General features: G+C 41.9%; 1 protein-coding gene across 1 annotated transcript; it reads right to left on the bottom strand.

Annotated features, from left to right (window-relative positions):
* Window positions 1-5,649: 5,649 nt before the first annotated feature.
* Window positions 5,650-16,197, bottom strand: dap (death-associated protein). Its single transcript, XM_085468655.1, has 4 exons — window positions 15,982-16,197; window positions 15,003-15,099; window positions 9,227-9,269; window positions 5,650-6,140 (listed from the first exon to the last, which is right to left on the bottom strand). The coding sequence occupies exons 1-4, from the start codon at window positions 16,034-16,036 to the stop codon at window positions 6,021-6,023; spliced, it is 315 nt and encodes a 104-aa protein (XP_085324781.1). The 5' UTR covers window positions 16,037-16,197; the 3' UTR covers window positions 5,650-6,020.
* Window positions 16,198-20,879: the final 4,682 nt, after the last annotated feature.

A 20,879-nucleotide genomic window follows, 5' to 3' on the forward strand; every position in this document is an offset into this window, starting at 1 on the left:
TCGCCAGTCTAACACACAGGGACAGACGACCATTCGCACTTACATTCACACCGATGGGCAATTTAGATTTTTTATTTAACCTATCCCCACAAAGTGCATGTCTTTGGACTGGGGGAGGAAGCCAGAATACCCGGGGAGAACCCACGCAAACTCCACACAGAAATCCCCTGCTGGCCTGATGGTGGAATTGAACTCATGACCTTCTTGCTGTGAGGCAACAGTGCTAACCACTGTGCCACCGTGCTTCCCTCAGTGTGATATCCCCCCCCCAAAAAACGTACATAAATTGCACATTTTTAAAGTAATGTAAATTGCAAAAAAACAAAAAACCAATGCCTGATGTAGCAATTATGTGCAAATTAATGTATACATGTATTTTTTATTCAATCAGAAACTAAACAGTCAGTTAAAAAAAAGAATTTTCTGGTAATTATTTCATGGCCCAGGCTTTAAAGGGTTAACACAGATCATAGCTTAACTTCACGTAGTGACTGGGAATGAGTCGTGTGCACAAGGTGTGGATGTTGCGAATGAAATAAAGTTTCTACTAACAGTGACCGTGGACTCAATTAACCTAGCCTTATTGATGATTTATAAATGCCTCAGCCATGTAGTGCTAGAAAAGTAATCTCAGTCTTCTTTTTGATCTCCATAGCATTTTTAGGGGCTCCGCTCAGGGGGAGAAAAACAACAAAACACTACATGCAAGTTTTGACATACAAAGGAGAGCCTGAAGTGATGACGTGTAACACGTGGCCACTCTGATCATAAAAACAGCCAACCCATTATAGAGCAGAGAGGTCAGTTTCCTGCTATGACATTAAAACAGTGAAAAATAATGGGGTGAAAAATAACCGTGATTTAAACCCACAGAGCCACGGGGAGCGCAGTGATATAACATTGTCTGGAATTTCAAGAGCACAATTTCACGCTCCTAACTCCTCATGGCGATTGGGGCTTAAGTGCTATCCAAGAGCGTGTGTCTAATATACATGGTGATGAGTTGCTAAGGGGTTACAAGGGAACTGCACAGCCAAATCGTTTCTTCAAATAAACTTCATTGACTTCAGAGTGGCAATCTGCTTAGATACTGCCCAGAGGAAATAATTTGAACATGACAAAAGAGGAGCGAGCTGCACATTTACTTGAACTCTACACTTCAGAAACTCTAAGTGGCTCCAGGATTAGCATATTTAACATTAACATGTTTTATATGAAAATGGATTTTTGCTGGCAGAGCCGTTTGCAGTTTGTCACGAGTCAACCGAGGTTAACTTGCCATGAATAAAAGCCAAATTCATTTACATTAGACTTTTGTGTTTGTCTTTTGTCAGTCAGTCAACTTTTTTAAAGGTTTCTGTGGAATAACAGAATGCAGTTTTTAGAGTCATTACAGGCTTATGTCTCTGTGCCGTTACAGCTTGTTCACAAATCCCATTTTCACACAAACAGAAAGCTCCATGTGAGTGTGTGGTGCAGGGAACGGACAAAACCTATTAGCCCTGAATGAATCAGATCATATTTAGGTCATCGTTGTAGTTCAAACAGCTGTTGGCTAAGATTGTAACCTGGGATTATGAAGAGCCACAGGCTTGGTCAGCACCACCCCTACCCCACGACCCAAATCTCTCACAGAAATTTTAGAAGTGTCAAAATAAGTAGCGCACCGTCCACTGGTAGTGTGACAGTTATTATGTCATGCTGGGATGCTACAGGCTGGGATTGAGACAGGGTGACCTGATTCCGCGTTGGCACTGAATGAGAGCTTCTTCCAATCCTGTGAAATTGATGGGGAATCCTCAGCAGGGGCCCTCTGCTGGTTGGTTCTAGTATAACACGTGAGGCTTTTAAGTTGAAAAGACTAAAAAAAAGACCCTTTCTAAAAGGTATACAAACATTTGAGCTGGTTGGATTTATTTTTTGTCTTTATTAAATCTCAGGAAGTGGTCCTGCTGTGGGCATCCTCCTTAAAATTGATACCAGCGCTTTTATTTTGAATGTGTGCTTGTATGCTTTGCCCACTGCAAGCGATATGAGTGACTTCTGCCAAATAATACCACAAAAAATAAAGAAGAAAGAAAAACATGGTATGCAATAAAACATGTTAATGACATGGATTGTGAACAAGTTTGAAATTTTATTCAGATCTGAGGCCTTATTATAAACAAAAGTTCAAAAATATTATCATTATATTCACAATTCTTTCAAATTTAGCAAGAACCACATATAATCAGTGACACAACCGGTAGAGTTAGAGGAATATAGTCATTTCTTTGAAAAAAAACAAAGTATTCTGAAATGATAGCGTGATGCAGTCAGGGGTAAAGTAAGGTCTTCTCAAAGAACGGCATTCTGAAAAGCTGAAAACGATTAATAAATGATAAAGTCTCACAATCCAATCGGCATCAGAACTATTGACAATGTGAGATCCTAAAGCGGCCTCACTCTTAAAAGTAAGAAAAACTTTACAGGGAGCAACTTTCTTTCGTAAAAGACAGCCATTTTTCCCCAGGAGTTTTGATAAGACCAAACTTGACACAAAGCACTAAGCTACACTTTCTGTCAGACACTTGGTTGGTTTAACAGAAAATCCCACTGATGTACAGCAGGATTCATGGTGTCCCACAAGGCTTAGAATGGAAAGGAAATGGGACAGAGGAGAGCTTGCAGTTTGTTTTTTTCTTAAAGTGGAGCCAAAATGTCACCGTAATTTGGCGATTTCAACCATTCTGCCTTATCATTACCAGTGACCGTGCACAAAGTCCAAAAAACATTCTGACCTGGCTGATAAATATCTTTTGCTCTCTGTGCCACCTGTGGTCTGAGTAAACCATCGCACTAAAGCAAGGTTTTTAAGGCGGCTCCGTCGCAGTAATGACCGGCCTCATCCTGCTCAAGTCTCCTTTAATATTCCTGAGAGCCACATGGCCAGCAGTTGGTAGTGTATACTTTGGACTGATATAGTGATTCTAAATGAGAATGAGTTGGTGCTGAGGCCAAACAGCGACTTAACAACAACCTTGTAGCCTCCTGAAGGAGTCAGACAAGACAGGTGACCTATTTTACCTGCTGATACGCAACTACAAGAAGTCATTTTGGATATCTCTCCTAACAGGGAGGCCAGTGGCTTCTTACTGGGCAGCGACAGGAACCGACCTGAAGCAATTAACGAGTGAACGGCTCAACTCTTTCTCCTTAAAAATGGCATTTGACCACCTCCATCGAACCATAGAGATGTGGTTCAATGACTACTAGAATAGTTTCCATGTTTTTCCAACAGCAGCTGCATAGGCAAAGACTAACCCGTCTATTCTCTGATGCAAACCCAGACATGTTGTTCTATAAGCATGCCTGAAATATACAGAAACTACTCTTCAGGGGACCTTTCAACAGGGTAAAGAGTTAAGAAAGTATGTCAGACTCTCCACTACATCAGAAAAGGTGATACAGGAAAACCAATTTTTCTTAAAATCGAGACTTTTCCCCTGTGCGTATTTACTGCAGTATATCTCTCACACCAATCTTTAGCTCTAACCGTTGACCTATTGTTCACTGGATAGACTAGCAATCAACATTTTTATCCTGGCAAAAACAAGTATTTAAGAATAAATTACCATCTCAGTTTTATCCTCCCACAGACAAAAAATGCAGAGCCTGGTACTATAATACATTTTGAGCAGTGTCTCACTTACGTTCTGTTCTCCCAGTCAGTCTAATAAGGCATGGCAGGGAATGAGAGGCCTGCCACACCGAGAGAACTATATACAACCAAGGAGAGTGGGGGAGACTGTGTCTGCTTTAATGGGGAGTTTCAGCCTGCTGACTGAGACTCGTACCAAGTAAGCCTGCACTGGCTGGTTTATTGGGCTAACATAAGCTGACAGAACACCTGATTGCAGATGCTTGTGTAAAGATGGATTACATGCACTAACACCTGGTGCACAGTGTGTGTGTGTGCTTGTGTGATGAAGGGAAAACAGCAGATAGCTCTTGGAGAGGTGCTTCGGTCTCATTTCAAAACACCACCTGAGCCCTAATCCCTCAGTGCATGGTGCTAATTCACCATGGGACGCCCAAATGCTCTAGGTGGGGTACAGCACGCAATCCACACAATCCATCAAGTGGGACTAGTCTGAACTTTTTCAGAGTGCAAAATATTAGATCATTTCCCACAAAGGTTTATTTTTCCCCCTGTCCCCATCATTCACAAATATGTTTAAATAAAGACAAACTGAAAAGTTGTTTTTCAAGATAGTCTATATCTTTATTTACTATGACAACCATACCTAATGCCTAAGTCCACTCAATTACTTTTTACAATTTGAACAATTCAAGAAAAAATACTGAGAAGAAAAAAAAAAATTGAAATTGAATTAAATTAACAGAGGAAATCACTTCTTCTTCTTGGCAACATCATTTTCTTTGTTTCTTTCCTGGAAACCTGAACATTAGTGTTGCAACAAATAACACTAGAGCGCAAGTGGGTTTTAAGGAAAAGGGTGTTGTGTGTTTGTGTGTGTCTGTGTGTATTAAAGCATATCACTCTCGGGAAACCCAATCTGGAGTTTCGGGAGGTTGTACACATTTCTGACACGCGTTGAGCCATGTAACGACAAACGCGCTGCATCTTCGTCGTACGCCGATAAACAGTCGCGTGGTTGAAATGTCTTTGCTTCGACGCTTTTTGTATGGAATGTAGAAACTGCTCTTTTTTGTTACACCTGCGCTGTTCTCCTTTAATGTTCCCATTTTCACCTTCATCTGACAGTTTAATGCCTCGCTCTTTGCTCGACTGCTTCTCTGTAATGCTTTGTTCCCCTTGTAATTAAGTCCCTTGTGATATCTGGGCTAATGTTAATGCAGTCACAGAGCATCCCGCAGCCGGTGCTACTCTTTAAGTTTCATTACATATTTCGCTGCACTTTCATTCTGCAACAAATAAACATGAGACCGATGAGCCTGCGCATCTTCAAAATCTCAGCGACGAGGCACCGATGGTAGAGTTTTACTGTGAACAGGTTACGTTTGTGGGAAACGATAAATACCGATACAGCTGAGGCTGATAACAACTGTGAGGGGCTCCTTTCTGTTAAATAAAGGTAAGAACGGTCACACTGGGAGGAAACGGTGATAAAAGCTCAACAGGTTCGACTGTGGCTCAGAAGCTTCGTCAGCATTTTGACTGATGACATCAAGCATAAGCAAAAAGCTTCTTGGGTAATGGCATCACTACAGCAAACATTTCTGTAATATTTAAATATATTCAAAAATTTCAAATGAAGGCCAATCAAACATTACATCGCTTATTCTTTTAGACATTTCTACCATTAATGTATAATATGTTGACAAGGTCAAATGGAATGCAATTAAGCACTAATGCGCTAACGATTGGTTATTGCTGTCATGTAATTTGCTAGTCGTACTTTCTCTTGTCAAAGCTGCTGAATTATACACTCAAAAGCTGCTTTCTGTGAGGTTTTTTTTTGGTTTGGAGGGTTGATAAACAGGGATCCACCTCCTGACTTGTTGATTGGTTCTTTTGTGAAGATCAAAGGATCCTATCGTGGGCTTGGTTGGGTTAAATAGGCTGATTGATAGGTTGCTGTGATTAACTGGATGCTGTCAAAGTTCCCCAAACAGACTCAGATCTGAGATCGGTTTCTCTGTTTATACTTGATTTTTTTTTTTTTGAGAAGAGAGAAGAGAACAATTCAAGAAGACTTCACCGGTTTACATCACCTTAAGACTTATTCAAGTGGAAAATAATCCTTCAAAAGGAGAGTGCAAAGCTACTAGAGCGGCACCAATGCAGCAGTGGTATTAAAAGTGGGACTTGCACTGAAGCGTTACTGACTTCAGGTGTCTCGTTACTGACTAATTTCTCAAAATGTATGATTACTCTTTTTATTTAGAGGAGATCTGTGCCTGGTGGGGAACCGTCTTCATCCTATCTGTTCCATTTGGAAGGCCGGCTGGTGGAGTTAGTAGCTTGGTGGCTTGGTTGTAGATTGGTGCCTGGCTCACTTGCGGGGTTGGTGGATGTGCTGGTTGATGTGCTGGGCAGGGGGAAGCTTGGGGACACCAGGCAGGGGCTTGTTGTGGGCCACCTGGGCAGCAGCTGGGGTGAAGTCCTTATCACCCTAAACATAAAACGGTAAATAATAAACAGCAAATGAGGACAAAGTTGAACTAAAAAGAAAAGCTAAGCCACAAGGCTAGTAGTGTAAGGATAAAACAACATATACAATCTAAAGAAGACTGAAAAAATGTATGTGTGTGTATAGAACTCTGTTCATAACCAGGTTTGTGTACTTTATCCCTGCGTGAAATAATACAGTATGTGGACCCTTAAATCCTTTCCCACTGATCCCCCTGAAGATGCATGACAGGTACAGTATGGAGCACTCATCTGCTCTCCAGGTTTAATCTATTATTCCAAGAAAAATGCACATAAATAGCCTTGCTTCCTCTAAATCGGATCAAGTCACAGAATTTTAATCAGCAACTTAGGGGAGAATCACAGTTGGATTTCGTCCTCCTTTTGTTGTTATCCTCACTCCTTACTTCTCTATCTCTGCCAGCGTTTCGTTTCTCGCTCAGTTTGTCCCGTTTCTTCTACCTGCTCCATCTGCTGTTGCCTTCTCTTTGTGCTTTGCTCTCTGAGCAATAAAACTGCACTTGCACACAGGCATGAGTGTGAATAGGAGATTTTATATACTGTACAGTTATATAGGTTGATGGTGGCTGGTGAGCTCGATTAAAGCTGTAAAACTAAGCGCTCAAAGTAAGAATGAAAAGCACATACAGTCCACTGCTGTGTGCGTGACTGACTGGATTACTGGCCATTTGAATTCTTCCATCTGAAATCTTTGCGTTCATTTAAGCTGGCAATTTGCTGATGCCTTCTCGTTCATCCAGATGTTACCATATGTGAGTGTTACGCCATCATATAAATAACAGACATGGTTCCTTGACAGCCTCATTTCTTAGGATGTCCACATGGACGGACTTATATAACCCTTTTAATCAACCTTCTGCAAACAAACACAGCCTGTCTTTCTGAGCTTCTTGCTGAACTTTACTCACCCACCCCATCCTCGCCTGACCCCAATCCGTTCTGCTTAATGTGTTGGGCTTTTTTTTTTTCACTGCGCGTGTGGCTGTGCACTGGTTTTCCAGCAAGCTGGTGTTTGTGTGTAGGTGGGCGCACAAAGTGTGCATGTGTGTACTTCTTTTATTTAAAGAAAATTCCAGAGTTGACTCGAGGGGATGTGGATGATATTAACCTCCAATTACCCTTCACTCTCTTCTGAAGCTCAAAGCTTTTTCCACGAATACCTCTGTCCTACTGCAGAGGTATAGGAGGGAATATAACAAATTAACTGTCTTATTGCAACACGCTGTGAAAAGAAGTGAGGGCGACTGGCATCTCTTAAAATGACAATGCCAACAATCAACAAAAATGTAGCCTATTTTCAGATATTTAATCGAATTAAAGATTAAAATGTCTGTAATAAACATCATCAAGCCCAAAAGGCCTGTTCTCATGTTGGAGGAACAATGTCCTTTAGACTGAGAGATCAAAGTGGAGATGTTTGGCCATAATGCATGGCACCACATCTCATGATAACCAAACAAAGCATATCAGTGCGAACCCTTCATGCCAACTATCAAGCACAGTGATCATTTGGAGGGGTGATGATTTGGGCTTGTTTTGGAGCCATATGACGTGGTCACCTTGCAGTCACTGGGTCACCTATAAACATCTCTGTATACTGAAGTACACAGAGTATATTCTAGAGTCTGATGTGAGGCCATCTGTCCAAAAGCTGAAGGTCAAAACTGGGTCATGCACAGGTGCAAATCTACAACAGAATGACTGAAAAAGAAAAAATCAAGGTGATGCAATGACCCAAGGAGGTCCAGGCCTCATCATGATCTTAAGAGAGCTGTGCACAACTGAATGCCTGCAGATGTCAAAGACCAGAAGCAAAGTTCTTCAACAATGATTTCAGAGACTGATGGTCAGTCAGAAAACCATTATTTCAAGGTTTTCTTGCTAAAGTTGGTTCTGGAAGCTACTAAATTATTGGAATTATTGGTGTAAACCTTATGTTTCAGGACTTTTGACAGTTTTCAGGGGGGGGGGGGGGGATGTGTGTACAGAAAAAGACTTTGTGGTGTGATCTGATTACAGGTAAGAAGAAGAAACAAAGTCTGAAAAAAAACTTACTCTGGGCGTTTAATAATTGCTCGACCTGTAATGGTATTTCTTCCTTTTTTTCTACTTTCTTCTTCAGCTAGTCATTCTTTAGATGCTTTACTTCCTGGTAATAGTTCTATTATAAAAAAAAATGCATTTTAGAAACACATTCAGCTACTGAATGAAAAATTGAAGGTACATAGCCAGAAGGCATATTTTTTTGTAGGCTAAAAAAAAAGGGGGGGGGGGGGGAACTCCCTGGAGACCACACACACACTGAAGTGTTTCACTTAACTCTTAAAAGGCTTTTCTGAGGCTTTGTGCACTGCTAGCCTCTGGGCTTGATGGCAGTGATAGGGGCAAATGGGAAGGCTAGAGGAGGATCGGGGGATAAATGGGATGCCTGCCACCTTCTGATATCACTGCAATCTTCCGCAAACAATCTGCCTGGTCTGACACACACACACAAAGCGGGGAACAAAGCCATCCAGCCAGTCAAGGACACTTTTCACACAGACACACGCACACATACAGTCAAAAGAATTAAACACAAACAGCTATTCACAGCCTTCACCTGCTTTTCAAAGCAGCAGGTCAAGGCTGTAAAAGCCTAAACAGACTCTGGCACCGATGCAGTTAAAGCCATATGTGGTTAATACCCAGCATTTTGCAGTAAAGTGAACTACTAGTCAATGTGCAGCTTGCAATTTCCAGTTTTGATTGGGCGTGTGTCAGAGAAGCAGCTTCAACTCTGTGGTCTTTTTTGCAGAAGGTTTTGGTGCTGCACGGTGGCACCGCATTTTATTAAACCAGATTCATAAATTACAGATAAGCCACTTTTCCCTCATCTCATTTGGCACCAGTATTTTCTCGATTTTCTTTCCCTCCCCTGCTTTTTCTCCCATCTCTCTGTCTTGTTCTGCTGAGCCTCTATGGTCCCTGTAGAACCCCTGTCCCAGATATAAACCACATTATAATGCTTATTTCAACACCACTGGTGGTCTGTATTAATGTGTGTCTTACCTTTGTAACCACTCCAGACACAATCACAGGGGCCCTCGGTGGACTTTAAAGAAAAAAACACAAAGGAGACAGAAAAGAGAAATTAGAAAGGATTTTTTTTAAAAACAGGTCAATAGCACAGCTGTCTGCATATAGTTTATGCCAACATTTACATAAGTTTGCCTACATCAAATAAATAAGGAACATCCCAAAGGTGCCAAAAACCTACAACACCTACCCACCCACTTACCTACCCACACACACACACACACACACACACACACACACACACACACACACACACACACACACATACTACACACCCCGAATGGACCTGCCAGCAGCTTAAATAGCTCCCATTCATTCTGGCCAAACACTGAGGCTCACAGCTTCTAATGGAAAGGAAGAGGGGAAGGGAGGAGGGAGTAAGAAAACTAAACCCCTGAAAGAGAAAGAGAGCTAAAGTGAAGCCTGGTGATGAAGATGAAGAAAAAAGATTTAGGGAGAAGGAGAAAAAGGAGAACAGAGAAAAGTGAGGACAGGGAGGAAAGAAAGGCGATGAGGGGTAAAGTACTGTAGAAGGAGGAGGAGAAAGAGGACAGAGAGACCCAGGGAGTGAAATACCTATATAATAACAAACTGTTAGAGGAGAGTAAAAGAGGATGAAGGAGAGAGGCAGGCGAGCGCTCACTCAGACATGGAGGGAAGGGATGGAGGCAGAGAAAAAGATGAGGAGGAGGAATGCGGAACCCGAGGTAAGTATCGACCTTGACATGACAAACGAGTGCCGTCTAATTTTACGGCATAGTCACCCCTCCGGCTAAAAGTGCAGTCAAGTTAGCCACCTTCAAAACTCCACTTAAGGACATTAACTATAGCAGCAAGCATGTCCAGCTTACAGCTTACCTCATTACCGGCCTAATTTAGATTGAAAAAAGATGAAAAGTTTTGGACACACACTTCAAACTGCAGCCTCAGCAGTCAAAATACAAACATTTTCAACCCATCTGCTCCTTTCTATTTAAATTTTTTTTTTTTTTTTATGATTCGCGCACAACTTTTCCAATTAACAGTTGCAGATTTCCAACACATCTGTGAAACATCGGATTTACCGATCTACATCTAGGCACTCATCTTAATGAGAAAATTCACACCTCGGTATTACATTAACGCCTAGATACGTCGAATATCATTGATTACGCCATGCTAGCCACTTGTCAAAAAGCGAGGTTGAGAGGTTCTCTATTAGCAATTCAATTAACTGAAAACGTAGCACATTAGCACCGCAAGTGTTCCTTATTCTAATCAACACCAAGTTAGTTAGGTTTTTTTAAGGCTAGCTGGGGAGCAGGTGGAGGGTAAATCAGCAAGTGAAGATGAAAAAGTGCTTTTCAGAAGATCATCTCAAACAGTTTATCCTGGATGTTAACTCTATTTATAGACGTAGAAATAAAAACATGTAACATATGCACAGGAGTTGTTTTAGCCCTTCTGGCTCATCTGAAGCGACAGTCAGATGCAACACTTGGGTTGAAGTGAATAGCAATGCTCAGTTGGATATGTATTCATATAGTGACACAGTGTACTGAGTGTCCCTCTCCAATGTGCACTTTGAGGTGAAATCCTGAAATATTATACAACAGACAATAAAGTGAGAGCTATTTAAAAAATAGATTTAAGAGAAAGGTCAGTGCATAGAATTAAGGATATTGTTTCAAAGGGTGTCTCTTGCTCCTGGCATCAGGGCATCATAACAACAGAGAGCAGACAGATAAGACATGTCTAGACAAACTGGGAGTGGTGGTGGGGGGTTAAGCTGTAAAACAGTCAAGCATTTGGCTCCTTCAGGTCTTAAGAGTTTTGTTTTTGATCGGACTCAAAGAAAAATAAGCTTTTTGCTCAACTGGCTAAACACACAAAACTTTGTTTTTTTTCTCCTTGGGAGTACGCTCACGTCTGGAATGTGGCTTTTTTCCTAGATCCTTGGCCAATATGTTGCTACCAGAACAGTTTAAATCCACCTCGGCACTCGTTTTCTGGTGATGGGACATGTTTTACCAAACGATATTCTTTCATTTGATGACGGCGGAGGTCTTCTCCAGTCTGGTGACTGTTAAGGCAACACCATACAAGTCAGATTACTTCAGCTTTTTTGTTTTGTTTTTTGGACCAACTCAAAGAGGCTTTAGCCAAATTCTAAGATAATTCATTAAAATTGTTAATATTGGTTTGATTTTCTCATGCACAACGTATATTTTAATCAAATGGTCATAAATAACAGGCAACGCAGACTCATCGCCTTTCCTGTAAGTGCGCCAACTGTGCTTACATCCGAAGTCATGCAACCCACCCAAATGTCAATTCCGAGTCGGGAAAAACCACGATCAAACCACGCGCTGACCCTTGGTGCCCTGTGAAAGGGAGTGTTGCCATTCTGGAAGAGGCTACTCCCTTCCAGATAGACATGTTGCATCAGAGCATAAAGGTGATCACAGGCAACAGCTCTGTATTGATTTTAAGCAACTCTCCCCTCTAATGGAACAAGCAGACCTAAACCGTGCCAACAAATGCCTCTCCCAGCCTCGGATCTCCTCACTGCAGGGCCAAGGGTTCCGATTTTCCCTGTAATTTGCAAGCTGTCTGCAGCCACTGCATAATCACCAGCTGCAGACAAACACTAATGACAGGTTTTAGTCACACTTGATAAACAGATAACAGTCATTCAGTTTAAGACTTATTAATCAGAGATTAGTAAAACCACACCATGGCAAGCCCTGATACCTTGATCTAGATCCCGCACAACAGCATTATCCTTCAGATTAGACTACTGACACCTTTGTAATCTACTCTATCTGCACGGGGAAGAGGAACGACAGGAGGGCAGAGAGAAGGAGAAATCAAAAGTGACAAAGACCTCTTTTTTGGTTTTCTGTGCGCAGGAGGAATGTGGCCGCGTTCACAGGCAGGATGAGTCTGCAGGGGGCAGTAGAGAGCTGCGTGGGATCTTGGGGAGGCTTAGTGCCAGGAGAGGGGAAGAGTTAGAGGAAATAGAGAGAGGAACAGGGGAGGAAAAGAGTGACGGAGAGTCAGAAATCTCAACTGTTAAGTCAAATGTGCAATAATCCATCTGCGTGACGTTTTTCTTTAACCTTTTTATTTTTTAAGCATTAAAGCCACTGCTACTTCTACCCCACCCATTTCTCTCTCTGCTTCAGCAGAGCAGGAAGTTTGTTGCCGTGGGCGAGGTGCTGGTTGCCATAGAAACTAATGCCTGTTGCCCATCTTCCCTCCTCTTCCCCCTTATCTCCCTCTCTCTCCTCTCAACTTTTCACCATGAGCTGTCAACCTACTGCACGTCTCACCACAGCTCCTGCATACAGTGTATGTGTGCAGCGACTGAGTCGATCTTTTTCCGAGTCTCTGGAACATATCCCCCTCTCACCACAACCTGTAGTGCAGCCGACGCAAAGCCGATCACCTGGCATGTAGTTTATAGACATTCAGCTGAGAGTCCCATCCAAAAGATGTGCAAGAAGTTCGTAACGCACCAAGTGGCACTTTTTCCACCCCTATTAAACTTCTCTGCTTCTCTTACTCTTGTAATGTACATCACACTGTACCTGAATGTTTTACATAGTGGTTCCTGATGGCTTACGAGAACAACTTTCACACGATTATGGAGCAGGAAGCTCCAGCTCGGAGGCCAGCTTTTGCTTCCCCTTTCTGGCCTTTTTCCACTCGTTCCACCCCTTCTCCATCTCTTACCTGTCCTTTTTCCTATCTTCATACTGCCACAGCACCCCTTACCATACAATAATAATCCCCTCCTATCCTAATCCTCTCCTCTCCATAATCCCAGCCACCTATTTCTTTCCTTGCTTCATCTGTCCATCTCAGCTAGATTGGGAGAGGCAGGTGTTCCCCCGACTAAAACGCTCCACTGGCTGCAACTAATACAAAATTTACCCAGTAGCCACCTGCTAGACGTCCATCAGCGTGACACAAAGAGGGACTGACAGAAGTGCGTGTGACCGAGAGCTGCACTGATTGTATTTAGTGAGTGCACTTACTCTGCCTCTCTTTTTGTAGATGTGCTGACAGGTAATCTTTAGATCACAACGAAGAACGTGCACCTGCACTTAAAAAAGACGAGAGCAGGCAGGGCAGGGTGAAGAAAATGCTCCATTTTCCTAATTAGTGCAAAAAGATGTGATCTTTCTACACTGTAAGCTCTGCAGGCAAATTCCAGATATTTGCCTGCAGATTCCAGATATTGTTGTTTGTGTATTTCTAACTGTGCAAGTCCTAAAGTCATGATGCGATGCAAGGAGATGATGCAAATAGGACTGGATAAAGAATCGTAAAGGATCCTTTGTACTGCACCGGTGACAAGCAGTTTGTTTTTATATACTCTCAAACAACATGACAAACTAAGGAAGTACATAGTTGTTAGGCTGGAATAGCGCCGATCACCATCTACAACATGTATAAAGTGCAGTCCGCGTGCTTTTTTGTACTTGCGATAAATACTTGGCCTCAATTTTTAAACTTTAATGCCCTCTCTATTATTACCACCCGTCATCTTGGCAGAAAAGAGAAGACGGCAACAGGAAATGACTTACTGGTGCTGACAGGCTTGATGCTAGTCCTGCTTTGAATTACAGGAAAAGACTCAACCAACCAGCTTTGCAGATGAAGACCATGCAATATGTCATTTAGTGTGCGTACGTGTGGAAAGTTGTGCACAGAAAATTTCCTGACAGTTGGCAATGTTCTTGAACCCTGCTCACTGCTGTGCACTGCCTGTCACTTCCCATTTACCACCTCTTATTAACACACACACGCACACACACAGATATGTGGTGAGAATATGCCACCTGTGCTGATACGCACACAGCTGACGTACCCTTGTGAATATTGAGGAGATGTAGGAGAGTGTACAAGCACAGATTCAAAGACAGACACACGCAGCTACCCGGAAAATAAGGAGCAACTTGCAACGACGCCGTTGCAGAGCGGAGAGACCTCAGCACAAGCAATGCAATTCAAGCAACAAAAGACGAACATGCTAATGCGGAGACGGAACAATTATTGTCTCTCGCAAACAGAGCCAGCGTGATGTAAAACATTAAAACCGTGCCTGTTTATGGCAAAACAATAGCGACTGCTGAATAGGCTGTTCGAGTTAATGCTGTAATTATGCAGTAATTATGTTGTTTACTGAATTAGCTGGCGACAACACATGAAAAGTCTGCCGCGGAACTGCCTACAGTACAGCCTTACGGAAAAGCGAAAGCCGCTAAATGCCTTGGTTGGCAATTTGCAGAGCGTGTTTGTGATTAGCAATTTACAAATCACCACAGTTAAAGGCTGCACACAGACTAACAGATGTGTGTGTACTTAGGTTTTATTAAAAAACCCCCACAAAAAACACATGATATGACAAAGCCTTTCACCACTGAAACACTGCACATTAGTTTCATCTTGAATCCCCGTGCAGCCCTTTAGTGTCTTATCATGCACTTTCATCTTTCATTTTGCCTGCACAATGCTTAGTTTTTGCATATCTGTGCAGTCATTTCATCTCTGTATTTGTTTTGCCTGCCGCTTTGATAGTTATGCGTCACTGTGGCTACGTCGCACATATCTTCTGCCATTTCCGTCTCTTTGTAGGTCTTTTGTGGTGGTTTCGATGGTCCTTTGATTGACTTTCTGTGGTTTACAGTCACCTCAAGAGATCCCTCTACCCGAGCGATGGCTCGACTGCTCGGGTCTTTCTCTAAAGCGAGCGCGTTACCTGCTGCTGATGTACTCCTCGCTGTCATCTTTCTGCGGTGGTTCTGGAGCAGGAGTTGGCTGGTGCTTCTGCACTATCCTCATACCGCCCGCCTTTACTGGAGCACACCCACACACAGAGAGACAGAACACGTATGCAGTGATTTGCCAGATCAGCTGAAAGAATTTGTCCAAGGTCTCACTATCAAAACAGGAAATTTAAATAGATTAAAAAAGCCACTTTAGTTGTGTTTGGAGAGTTAGGTGACTTGGGCCTTTTGACTTTATAGCCAGCGTTTGAAGAAGCAAAAATAAATGAATTTTAAGAATTTTGTTACATGCTGACATAATCATGTCTGTGACTTGCACAGAGGTCGGTTGTAGCAGTTGCTGGACGACTGTTCTGTGGTTGTCCTTGATCTCGGACAGCCTCACACACTACAAGTTAATGAGTGTGTTGTGAGCTTCCCGCTGATAACAGGTTGGGTGCGAGGTGCACTGGTTATCTTACTGTGTTATCAGTCCTGCAGCTGCTGTGGCCACTGCCCTGCCTGCTACTGCTTATGTCCACGTACACCTTTTCCCGTTTCTGTGCAGCCTACATGGCTGAAGCCTCGAGCCCATGGCCTCCACGTCACCGCCCGCCATTGAGCAGCTATTAGCGGCAACAATGAAACTAAAACCTTTCTAAAGGGCCGGCGATCCTCACCAATCGCTACAATGTCAGCAATGTGATGTTGCAAGAGCCCACGCAAATCAGGAAGTAGGGGAATGTGCGAAAGACAATTACGGCAAATTATTCTAAACGCAATCTGGACACCACAGACGATTTATAGTCTAAGGCATCTGCCAGTGTAAGGGTTGCATAAGTATTAATCATCACCATCATGTGATCTTTTCTCTCCTTTTTTTGATCTGAGACATTGCACAAACAAAAGGCCTTCAGATTCATAACAGGCTTAAAAAAAACACCCCCAGCACCACAGCACAGGGAGCTTTACCTGCAGGGAGATGACCGCCTTTGGTTTCGATTTTCTCCTTCGGCGGCGATGACATGCTGCCTGCTCAGATGTGGGGGTCTGCTGCGGAAACCGAGCTGAGCCTCAATTTTAAAGCCTTTCCCGCTTTATTCTGCCTGAAAATGTGGACTACACTCAAGTCTGGATCGTCAACGTGGCTTTTTCCTGAGCATTGTTTGGAAGAGATGCGTGGTGACGTCGTGCGGAGCCGTAAAAAGCGCGGTGACGTCAGTCGTAAAAATCTCAACTAAGGTATTCGGGTTGTTAAAAGATTTACCAGATTATTATTATTATTATTATTATTATTATTATTATTATTATTATTATTATTTCCGGTAATGTATGTCTGATTTATTTGAGCAAGAAATGCCAGTTACGAAAGCAAAGCTATCAGTAAAGCACCGCACATCATTAGGAAGGTCTTTGTGAGTAAACATGACATAGATCTAATTGAGCTCATGATTTAATCTCTGCCCTCATTACTGCGCAAATGTTGTAAAAGCAGTAAGCGTCCAGGCTACACAAATAAATGAAACAAAATGAGTAGATCTCCACCTACACAGCCTCTAATGCAGTGTAAGCAGTCATCGTCTATAATGAAGCAGCCTGTTTTCATTTCTCACCAATAAACTGTGATGCTGAAGCAACGATCAGCGTGCAACTGCTTCAGCTTGTATGTCTGCCTGCATGTTTGTTAGCGGCCGAGCGTCCGCAGTTTCTAAGATATCAGATTTTTGTGACGGTAGATACCAAAAACAGCTTGAGCTGTTTGGTCAACGTCAAGTTGAATGTCACACCAAATGTGAAAAATCAGTAAAAACGTTACATTACCCACAACACTTTATGTCTTAAAACTTCACAACAGTGCCAAGGCTTTTTCCAGTACAACACCCTACAATGTCACAATGATGCCATAAAATTTATCAAAATCCCACATGGCAATAATATATCTTAAAATCTTACAGCTTATAGAAATGAAAGATTTCAGCCAGGCCTGCTCCAGTCATATGGGTAAAGATAAAAAAAAAAAATACACAATTTTATTATGTAAAGCTTCAAGGTCATAGGCCAAAGGTCAGAAATCAGGGTGATGTTATAAAAGGCAGCTGACGTCAGCATGTTGTAATAAAAATGTCATAAAACATCAATGTTTTAGTATAACCCTTGCCCTTTTTGGGGGGTGGGGTGTATGCAGAGTAGAATTAAGGTTTTCATTCAGTTGTCTGTTGTATAACGGAGTAAATACTAAAACATAATAAAATAAAATAAATCAAGGAGGAAAGTTGCAAATATCCATCTGTTTCTGGTTTGTGGTGTTTGGGTGGTTGCCCATCTGTTAATTTACAGTCATCGTGAAATTATAAGCATCAAGGTTAAAATAAAAATAAATAAATACAGCATTGTGGATTGTGGGATTTATCTGAGAAGTGATGAGTTCAGTAAATGCAACTGAATTTTACATGCAAATTCACATGATTACAGTGTGGGTGTGAGAGGGAGAGAGAGAGGGAGTGGTCACAGTGATGCATGCAGGCCAATCATCAAGCTAATGGCATAATTGCCGTGTCAAGTGGCAGCTGTGTTCTTCATTCAGACCATCAGAAATGCGCTCACCGCACACTCTTTCCATACATACTCATGAATTCGAATGAGTCTCAAAAGTGTACACACCCACATACTGAATGCAAATACAATCATACATATCACACACCTGTTTTTCACATATTTTTGATGGCAACTGGTATTGCTGCACGTAGACACACACACACAGCTGATGAGCAATGGGTGTTGGCAGAGGAGAGATGGTTAGCATCACATTTGTCCTCAAAGTGGGATGCAACTCCTGCCAGGACATTAGTCCCCAAGGAAGCTGTTGACAACCAGTCAACAGGCCAGCAGTTCACTCACAGGTTCACTCGCAGGTCAGGACTCACAGGTCTGCTGATAAAATGATGAACTGTGATGTGTAATTTACATGTTTTGGCTGTAAATCAAGAAAACTCATTCTGACTGACAAAAACAGCCAGCGAGACAATTTGTAGGATTTCATTTCCCACATTTGACCAATGGATAGAAATTTGCCTAATTATTTCAGAAAAGTTGCACTACAAATATCTGATAATCTTTTAAAGCAAAGATGTTTTAAGTTAGTACAAAATAGAGATGGCACGATACCACTTTTTTATGTCCGATACCGATACCGATATCATAAATTTGGATATCTGCCGATACCGATATGAATCCGATATAGTGTTTTTTAATCAACAAAACTGTTTTTTAAAATATCTTGCTGCATTTTGCAAGTCTGCAAGTTCATACTCAAGTTTAAAACAACAACTACACTAAAGCTATTCTGTTATACCTGTATACAAAAAAAATATTTCATAGTTCAGCAATACTGATCAATCTAATAAACTTAAACCTACACCATCCTCCCTATTCTGGTATTTTAAAGAGTACTTAGCGTAAATATTAAGCAACCTAACTAATAGGGTTCAAACTCCCAGCAACAACAAAAATAAAAAAATAAAAAATAGGGAACCACCCCTCACGCTCCACCTCATGATGCTTAATCGACGTAATCAACCTTAATTTGATGCAGTGTGAAAAAAAATGCACAGAAATCAATTATTTTTCAAGAAATATTAAATAGATTCAACATCTTTCTTCAACAAAATTGCAGACTGCACAGATGGTACCTTCCCAAAGGAAAAAGTACTATAGCTTACTAGGGTATATATATTAGACTTAATAGTCACTATATACAGTAATTGACTTCTATTCATTTTACATAAAATTAAAACTTTGGGTGTCAGATAATTATTTATTAAAAGCTCGACATTTTAAATGAGAATAAGAAAGAAAAGTATGTCTTTGTGCCCCCTTTTCCCTGTTCATGCCCTATCGGCCCCCCTGGCTAAACTTTGCTAGATCCGCCCCTGCACAGTTACAGCCGTCAGCTACATAGAAAAAGATCCTCGAGTAGAAAGTAATATTAAATACATTCTAACAACAGCTGATCAAGCTTAAATGTGCTGCTGTTGTTCAGCCGCTGGTTTCCTCTTTCTGGTGCAAAGTGGGCCAAAAGCAAACTAGAGACACGGACTCGCGACAGAAAAGCCGATCAGCTGATCGTTAAGCAGTTTCATGATTGAAGTAGCAGCAGGAGAGGCAGTCACTCCATATATCGCTTGTTAAGCTTAAGGCAGGAATGCTTTACAAACATTCAGAGATGGACTTACACACTTGCTTTACTTCTCTCGGGGATAACTTTGTCGGAGATGAAATGCCGGGTTGCTAGCGAAGCTCCACATGCTATCCAGACCACCGACAGGTCCCGCATGCCACAGCCGCTCTATCACGTGATGCATACTTCTCCGACTGCTAACGTTCTGAGGTGAGTTACGGCGTGTTGCAAGTTTTGTGAGGTGCTTTCGTGATATTTAATGGATCGGATTACATTTTTTATTTTTCTCCGATATCCGATCCAGTAATTTAGGTCAGTATCGGACCGATACCGATACTTAATATCGGATCGGTCCATCTCTAGTACAAAACTGTCATACACACCAAAATACTAGTTTCTAGTTTACTTACATGTTAGAAATACACTGCTCAAAATAATAAAGGAACACTTTTAATCACATCAATTAAACTTCTATATTGATCTGCCCAGTTAAGTAGCAGTGGGGGCTTTTAATCAGTTTAGCTACTTTGGTGTCTGATAGTGTTCCACTCATGCATTTTTCTATTCAGGCATGCCTTTACTGCATTGCAGAACTGTTTGGGATTGTTGTCACAATGAAAAATTAAGGGATTGTCACATGTTTTGTCAATCACATGCCAAACCATGACAGAGCCTCCACCATGTTTTACAAATGTGCATAGAAACTGTTGTACCTCAAAAAAGAATAAACATTTTAGTCCCCATGCAGCTCTTCTCTGTTCATTGGAGCAGATACATCTGCTTCATGCAGATCGAAGATCTAAGAACATCTTCAGACCTAAGATTATTCCATCTGCCATTCACTGTCAGGAAACATTCCCAGATGTAATTGAAGATTTGGTGCTTGCTATTTAAATGCAGCTTACAGTGCTTGCAGTGATAGAAGCAAGTGAAAGTCATCTTTATATCATGCTTACTTCCAGCTCTAAGTGCAGGCCAGTGCCTTACGTGTGTGAGTCTGAGCACATGAGGTTTTGCTTTTCACTGCACACGTGCACAAACGTATGAGTGTGCGTACATATGTGACCACTAGATGGAAGAATGCAGCTTTACATCATCAGAGTAGTGTCTCCAGTGAAGTATGTGGGAGTTTGTGTCCTGCAGGATTTATCATCACTGTCATTCTAACAAAGCTCAGGCTGTGATGCCCCAGAAAAACTGAAGAGTCACTGCACAACTCTAAAGGAAAAGACAAATAGAGAGCTCCACGCCCAGCTCATTTTTTCCTCCCTCTCACACTTGTGTGACACTCTCCCTCCACCCTTCTTTCTGTTCCTTGCCTTTTTCTCTGACTTTACACACGACTGAGAGCTAGGGAGAGCTTTCATTACTTAGGTGAAAATACATGGCATGCATTCAAATTGCCATAGGTGAAATCCTCTTCAGAAGTCAGTGATCTCAAACACCTGCCCGTGGCTGATATCAGTGTGTGTGTGTGTGTGTTTCCTGGGCCTTTGAGAGGAGAACTCTCAGTGATGCTGTACAGAGAGACAGAATGAGGACATCACAGGTGAGTGAATTTGTTCAACCTGACAGGGGTATACACTCACACACACACACACACACACACACACACACACACACACACACACACACACACACACACACACACACACACACATGCAATCATGTCTCTGACATACATATTTTCTCT

The sequence above is a fragment of the Copadichromis virginalis genome, linkage group LG9 (genome assembly GCF_057382275.1).
Source record: "Copadichromis virginalis isolate Kocher_CV1m ecotype Utaka linkage group LG9, C_Virginalis_male_GT1.1, whole genome shotgun sequence".
Classification (NCBI taxonomy): domain Eukaryota; kingdom Metazoa; phylum Chordata; class Actinopteri; order Cichliformes; family Cichlidae; genus Copadichromis; species Copadichromis virginalis.

Excerpts from the sequence above, each read along its gene's own strand:
- dap (XM_085468655.1), bottom strand. The coding sequence starts at position 16,036 with ATGTCATCGCCGCCGAAGGAGAAAATCGAAACCAAAGGCGGTCATCTC. Across the intron at positions 15,100-15,981 it reads AGGCGGTCATCTCCCTGCAG|TAAAGGCGGGCGGTATGAGG; the intron begins GTAAAGCTCCCT and ends GGTGTGCTCCAG. Across the intron at positions 9,270-15,002 it reads GAGGAGTACATCAGCAGCAG|TCCACCGAGGGCCCCTGTGA; the intron begins GTAACGCGCTCG and ends TTTTCTTTAAAG.